This window comes from Tachysurus vachellii, chromosome 1 (genome assembly GCF_030014155.1).
Source record: "Tachysurus vachellii isolate PV-2020 chromosome 1, HZAU_Pvac_v1, whole genome shotgun sequence".
In the NCBI taxonomy this organism is placed as follows: domain Eukaryota; kingdom Metazoa; phylum Chordata; class Actinopteri; order Siluriformes; family Bagridae; genus Tachysurus; species Tachysurus vachellii.
The window spans coordinates 252501-260000 of NC_083460.1; the positions used below are offsets into that span (position 1 = coordinate 252501).

Below are 7500 nucleotides of genomic sequence, written 5' to 3' on the forward strand. Positions count from 1 at the left end.
AGAGTGATGATGAGTGACGAAGAGTGACGAAGAGCGATGAAGAGTGACGAAGAGTGACGAAGAGCGATGAAGAGTGACGAAGAGCAATGAGAGATGAAGAGCGATGAAGAGTGATGATGAGTGACGAAGAGTGACGAAGAGCGATGAAGAGTGACGAAGAGTGATGAAGAGTGATGAAGAGTGATGAAGAGTGACGAAGAGCGATGAAGAGTGACGAAGAGTGACGAAGAGCGATGAAGAGTGACGAAGAGCGATGAAGAAGAGTGACAAAGAGTGATGAAGAGTGATGAAGAGTGACGAAGAGCGATGAAGAGTGACGAAGAGCGATGAGAGATGAAGAGCGATGAAGAGTGATGATGAGTGACGAAGAGTGACGAAGAGCGATGAAGAGTGACGAAGAGTGATGAAGAGTGACGAAGAGTGACGAAGAGCGATGAAGAGTGACGAAGAGTGACGAAGAGCGATGAAGAGTGACGAAGAGCGATGAAGAAGAGTGACGAAGAGTGATGAAGAGTGATGAAGAGTGATGAAGATTGACGAAGAGCGATGAAGAGCGATGAAGAGTGACGAAGAACGATGAAGAGTGATGAAGAGTGATGAAGAGTGATGAGTGATGAAGAGTGATGAAGAGTGATGAGTGACGAAGAGTGATGAAGAGTGATGAAGAGTGATGAAGAGTGATGAAACACCCAGTTCATTTTAATCTTCAGTGTCTGTCTGAAGTGTCACTCAATGCGATGTATTTAAAACTTTATAATTAGACACTAACACCAGCGCAGGATGCACCATATAGACACCCCCCCCCCCCCCCACACACACACACACAACATTAACATTATTAAACACATCACATATGTAAACCTGACACTGTGCTTACAAACATTCAGTCTAAAACCAGATCAGGTTCAAGAACAATTTTACATCAAACAGGAACTTTTTTGGACAGAATATAAATCTATAAAGCAGGAATGTCTCACCATGTTCCCTTTAGGACCCGCTGGTCCGTCCAATCCAGGAAGACCCTGTGAGGGCACAAGACCAAGACAGAAGACAGTGAAGGTCTGTTCATTACAGTGCACTGGCTGCATTAACTATGGACTGTAAACAACACAGAAAACATGGAGAAGGTGGAGAACATACACGTTGACCATTAGAACCTGGAGATCCTCGAGGACCAAGTAAACCTCTGGGACCCTGAAAAAAAAAGACAAACATCACTAATCTGACAACAACACACTATAGGCCTTATTAGGATGATGGATGGATAAATGGATGGATGGATAAAAAATAGATATAAGTGATGGATGAAGATGATGAAGGTGAACTGAGGGATAAACAGGAAGACCAGCATTAGTGATAAATACATATTTAAATGCACGGAAGGAGGGATAAAGGGATGAATAGACATGAATAGATGGATGGATTGCTGCATAAATACTTACACTTTCTCCCTGCAGTCCTCTCGGTCCAATCTGTCCATCCTCACCCTGAGACACACACACACACACACACACATATATATATATATACACACACACATTTATTAATTAATTATTGTGTGATATTTGAACTCTCCCTCACCCTCGGCCCGTCATCTCCAGGTGGTCCCGGGGGTCCGATTGGGCCTGACTCACCCTTAAAGAGAGAAAGAAATAAAAGAAAGAATAAAATGAGCGACCAAGAGAGGGTTTATTATCATTCACAAAACCACACACAATGTTTCCCCTCTATAATTACACACACACACACACACACACACACACACACACACACACACACACACACGTTTATACTGAAGGATTTCTCCACAGCACAGTATGGATTTTGTTAATATATAAAGTTATGTTTTACATTTTATAAACTATTAAATTTACAGTAACAGAAGGAGAGGGAAAAAATTATAAAAGAAAAGAATAACAAAGAAAAAAAACAGAGGAAAAGAAACACAAAAAGTATAGAAAAGAAAAAAATACAGAAAAAACTACATTAAAAAATACAAAAATAAATCAGAAGGAAATAAAAGAGTGAAAAGAGAAAATGTCATCATGTTCTTTTATTGTACTTTCTTAGGCTTATGTTCTTGTGAAGATGAAATAAGTCAAAATGAATCAATTTATTGTAAAATATAATAATTATTCTAAATATAATTATATGTGTGTGTGTGTGTGTGTGTGTGTGTGTCTGACCCTGTGGCCTTTCTCTCCAGGTAAACCTGGCAAACCATCGAAGCCTCGATCTCCCTGTAAAATAACAAACAGCTTAATGTCCAAGAAAAAACTCAAAGATTACTGCATTCATGATGTGAATAAATAAATAAATAAATAAATAAATAAATAAACAATCGTGCCTTTCCTCCTGCTTCTCCTGGCATTCCTCTTGCTCCATCAGCTCCTGAACGACCCTGAGACACATTCAGGCAATAAATAATCATTCACTCTCATTAAGTCATCAACACCATTAAAGTGTCCAGTAAAAATAAAAGGAACAGAATTAACACCAGGCTGGTGGACAACCATCATCAAGAGACTTGTTATTCTCTCTGAGGGGGAGGGGCTTAATATAGCTCACTGTCAATCACTGAGATACTAGCCAATCATGGCCCCTGTGATCCTGTGTATGAGGAAGTGGGCAGATTGGGGCAGTTCCTCCAAGTGTTACTTGTCCCATGATGCAGACAGAGCAGCAGTATAGAGAGATGTTCCTTATCCTCACTGCTTGTTAGAGGGCATACGACAGGAGAGAGCTGATTGGGTGGAAACTGATCACTGATCAGACAGAATCTAATAAATCAGACAAGGTGAAAAACTGAAACCTAAGTAAGAGATGAAATCTAAAGCGAAGGTGATGTTTATTCTGTGAGGCAGTGAAGTGTTACACACACTCACACAGTTACTCACAAGTTACACACACTCACACAGTTACTCACAAGTTACACACACTCACACAGTTACTCACAAGTTACACACACTCACAGTTACTCACAAGTTACACACACTCACACAGTTACTCACAAGTTACACACACTCACACAGTTACTCACAAGTTACACACACTCACAGTTACTCACAAGTTACACACACTCACACAGTTACTCACAAGTTACACACACTCACACAGTTCCTCACAAGTTACACACACTCACACAGTTACTCACAAGTTACACACACTCACACAGTTACTCACAAGTTACACACACTCACACAGTTACTCACAAGTTACACACACTCACACAGTTACTCACAAGTTACACACACTCACACAGTTACTCACAAGTTACACACTCACACAGTTACTCACAAGTTACACACACTCACAGTTACTCACAAGTTACACACACTCACACAGTTACTCACAAGTTACACACACTCACAGTTACTCACAAGTAACACACTCACACAGTTACTCACAAGTTACACACACTCACACAGTTACTCACAAGTTACACACACTCACACAGTTACTCACAAGTTACACACACTCACATAGTGACTTAGTGGTTAGCACGTTCGCCTCACACCTCCAGGGTTGGTGGTTCAATTCCCACCTCCACCTTGTGTGTGTGGAGTTTGCATGTTCTCCCCGTGCCTCGGGGGTTTCCTCCGGGTGCTCCGGTTTCCTCCCCGGTCCAAAGACATGCATGGTAGGTTGATTGGCATCTCTGGAAAATTGTCCGTAGTGTGTGATTGTGTGAGTGAATGAGAGTGTGTGTGTGTGTGTGTGCCCTGTGATGGGTTGGCACTCCGTCCAGGGTGTATCCTGACTTGATGCCTGATGACGCCTGAGATAGGTAGTTCGGATAAGCGGTAGTGAATGAGTGAGAGAGTGAATAGAGGTTTTCCAGCAATCTGCTCTTACTTGTATGTTTGATGTCAGACATTTTATAATGATTTCTGATTTCTTGCACTTCAACACGATGATTTTTAATTATTTGATTAACTGTCTATTTATTAGAACCTAAAGTTTACACACAATATGAATGTGAGAGAAAACGCTGAAAAAGCACTTTTAATGTGTGTCGTTTCAGCCAGAAGCTCTGAGTGTTAAAGCTCATAAACGTTCTCAGACTAACCGCTCTCCTGTTAATCACAGCACTGACAGGATGATGGAGTCGGGTTTAACACACTTTAATGACATGTTTGCTTTTCCTCTCTTCTTACCCTCTTTCCCAGCTTCCCCGGTGGCCCTGTGGGTCCCTGCAGTCCTCTCGGACCCTGAAAAAAAATGTCATGAATTATTCTTGTGTAGGTTTAATGCATGACCTCAGAAATAATGATAAACCTTTTTAAGACAGTGTGGAGGATGAAACACAGAGGGAGAGAGAGCGAGAGAGAGGGAGAGAGAGCGAGAGAGAGAGAGAGAGAGACAGAGAGAGAGACAGAGAGAGAGAGAGAGAGCGAGAGAGAGAGAGAGACAGAGAGAGAGAGAGAGAGAGAGGGAGAGAGAGAGAGCGAGAGAGAGACAGAGAGAGAGAGCGAGAGAGAGGGAGAGAGAGCGAGAGAGAGAGAGAGAGACAGAGAGAGAGAGAGAGAGAGAGAGACATTTAGGTGGAAACACTTCATTGAAAAACTCCCAATTAAAGGACATTTCATGGACGATTAGTAAAGCCCCGCCCACTCAACTTCAGTACATACATAAAACCACGCCTACCCGACATCAGTAAACACATACAGCCCCGCCCACCCGACATCAGTACACATAAAGCCCCGCCCATTCTGCTTTAGTAAACACAAAGCCCCGCCCACCTGACTTCAGTAAACACAACGCCCAGCCCACCCGACTTTAGTACACACATAAAACCCCACCCCAATTTTTTTACTTTTATATTACATTAAAAACTACATTTGGAGGAAGTTACACAGTTAAGGAAAGTGTTACTTACAGGTGGACCAGCGTCTCCACTATCCCCTTTAAGACCAGGTGCTCCAGGACTACCCTGAAACACACACATACACAATATATATATAGTGCAGAAAAATAAACACACAGCAACGTACTGTGTATGTGTACTGTGTATGTGCATTGTGTGTGTGTTTGTGTGTGTGTGTGTATGTGTGGGTGTGTTTGTGTGTGTGTGTGTGTATGTGTGTTTGTGTGTGTAGTGTGTGTGTTTGTGTGTGTTTGTGTGTGTGTGTTTGTGTGTCTGTAGTGTGTGTGTGTATGTGTGTGTATATGTGTGTGTGTTTATGTGTGTGTACTGTGTGTGCGTGTGTGTTTGTGTGTGTGTACTGTGTATGTGTATTGTGTGTGTGTGTATGTGTGTGTGTGTGTGCAGTGTGTGTGCAGTGTGTGTGTGTGTGTGTATGTGTGTGTGTGTGTATGTGTGTGTGTGTGTGCAGTGTGTGTGCAGTGTGTGTGTATGTGTGTCTGTGTGCACGCTCAGACACTCACCATAGCACCAGCTCTTCCAGCTAGCCCCACAGGCCCGGGAGGACCCCTCATCGCTATCTGTGGACACACACCAGCCAATCAGAACACAGCAACAATCTGATTGGTCCATACATTACAAACGGTTTTACACACGTTAGATCATTAGAGAACGTGAGGTTTAAGTGAAAAGTCTAGTGTTTAACGGCAGTATTAAAGGAGAGGAACATACCCGAGCCTGGGCAAGGATGGCCTGAGCCTGAGCTTCCTGCGCTGTCACTACTGGACCTTTAGAGGCCTCACCTCCTGCACGAAACTATACACACACACACGCACACACACACACACACACACACACACACAGAGGCTTATTAAGATTAACTTAAATAAAGACAGAGAGATGTCAAGCCTGATCATCTGTCACGGTCAAGAAATGCTGCAGAACTGAGAGATAGACAGAAAGCTGGAAGAATGGAGAGAGGGATGAAGAGATGAAGAGAAGTAGATGTTGAAAGGAGGGTGAGGTGGATAGTGGAGGAGAAATACATAAAATAATAAAAATAGAGGGAGAGGTGGAAAAGTGGAAAAGTATAGAGAAGGATGGAGAGATAACAGATGAAATGCAGATAAAGATGGAGGATGAAGAGATTACTGGCAGCATGAGGACAGTTCCTGAAGGTCCAGGAGCTCCATCAGCACCAGGGATACCAGGACGACCAGGAGGGCCCTGAAAGAGAGAGAGAGAGAGAGAGAGAGAGAGAGAGAGAGAGAGAGAGAGAGTGAGATACAGAGAGATACAGAGAGATGATTAGAGACACACCATAGATGAGAATTCCTCAGTATGTATTAGAATACAGATAAAAATATAAAGATAAAAATCTCACACTCCTCCTGTAACTACACACACACTACACACAACACTTAACAACACACACTACACACACTCCTGTAACTACACACACACTACACACAACCTTAACAACACACACAACACACACTCCTGTAACTACACACACACTACACACACTCCTATATGCCTAGTGAATAATTAATATTTCAGTTTATTTACTTAGTGTTAACGTCACTCATGTGTTTGTGTATGCATGTATGTGTGTATGTGTGTTAGCAGTCATGTCACACCACTTTCCCAGACACTCTAAATGATTCCCATATGTGTGTGCGTGTGTGTGTGTGTGTGCGTGCTACTAGAATTAATCTGTATCTGCTAGAAGAGGCTGTATATTCTGTGCTGTGATTGGCTGACAGTGTGAATGATGTCACAATGATGTGTGTGAGGGAGTGTTAAAACGTTAGCAGTGATGAATGACAGTGTGTGTGTGTGGGGGGGGGTACTTGGGTGTTTGTGAAAATGCATGACTGCAGCTTTACGCTAACTGCTGTGTGTGTGTGTGTGTGTGTGTGTGTGTGTAACAGCTAAATCAGACAGGTCATGCTCTATTGCATGTTAATGTCTAATCATTAAGATCGTACTTAAGTCCGATCTGCTTTTGTACACATATTTAATGTTAGATTTACTAAGTTCCAGGAAAAAAAACAATTTGAAGATTTTTTGATGACATGTACAACTCCAATCAAACACATATGCTCCGCCCCTGTGGGCGTGTCCTGCTCTACATTCAGTAAGGTTCACTGGAATGTTGTGGCAAAGTCTGTCTTATTTCCTGGTTTCTATCAGTAACAATCACTGAGATTATTTAATATATCCATATTTAGATTGCAGTCAGGTTCATTTTGATTGGCTGGAGGCGTGGCATGTCTCTAATACTACTGTTATATAAATCAGTCAGGATCTTCACTCTGACTTCAACATCAACACACATAAGGAATGAAATAATAGCTTTCTGACATTTGAATTAAGGGCCTTGACTCCTAGGGCTGATATACTGATATGGAGCATGAATTTGATTCATTGTTCTATTTTGTTATATAAATGTTGGGTCCCTGTGTAATAAACATGTTATTAATGTGTAATAAACACGTAATAAACTTGTTATTAATGTGTAATAAACATGTAATAAACTTGTCATAAAGGAAAATTCATACTCACTTTGTCACCAGGATCACCAGGGAGACCAGAAGCACCCTGAACACCTGGAGAGCCAGGAAGACCCTGTA

General features: G+C 42.0%; 1 protein-coding gene across 1 annotated transcript in view; it reads right to left on the reverse strand.

Moving 5' to 3' along the window:
• col11a1b (collagen, type XI, alpha 1b) overlaps positions 1–7500 on the reverse strand; it is a 61513-nt gene that overhangs the window by 23424 nt on the left and 30589 nt on the right. The window contains exons 11-22 of the mRNA XM_060866892.1: positions 7433–7495; positions 6017–6091; positions 5597–5680; positions 5389–5445; positions 4880–4933; positions 4158–4211; positions 2348–2401; positions 2187–2240; positions 1582–1635; positions 1443–1487; positions 1141–1194; positions 978–1022 (exon numbers count right to left, since the gene is read on the reverse strand). Of these exons, the coding sequence (XP_060722875.1) occupies positions 978–1022; positions 1141–1194; positions 1443–1487; positions 1582–1635; positions 2187–2240; positions 2348–2401; positions 4158–4211; positions 4880–4933; positions 5389–5445; positions 5597–5680; positions 6017–6091; positions 7433–7495 (693 nt within the window). The remainder of the gene's footprint in view (positions 1–977; positions 1023–1140; positions 1195–1442; positions 1488–1581; positions 1636–2186; positions 2241–2347; positions 2402–4157; positions 4212–4879; positions 4934–5388; positions 5446–5596; positions 5681–6016; positions 6092–7432; positions 7496–7500) is intronic.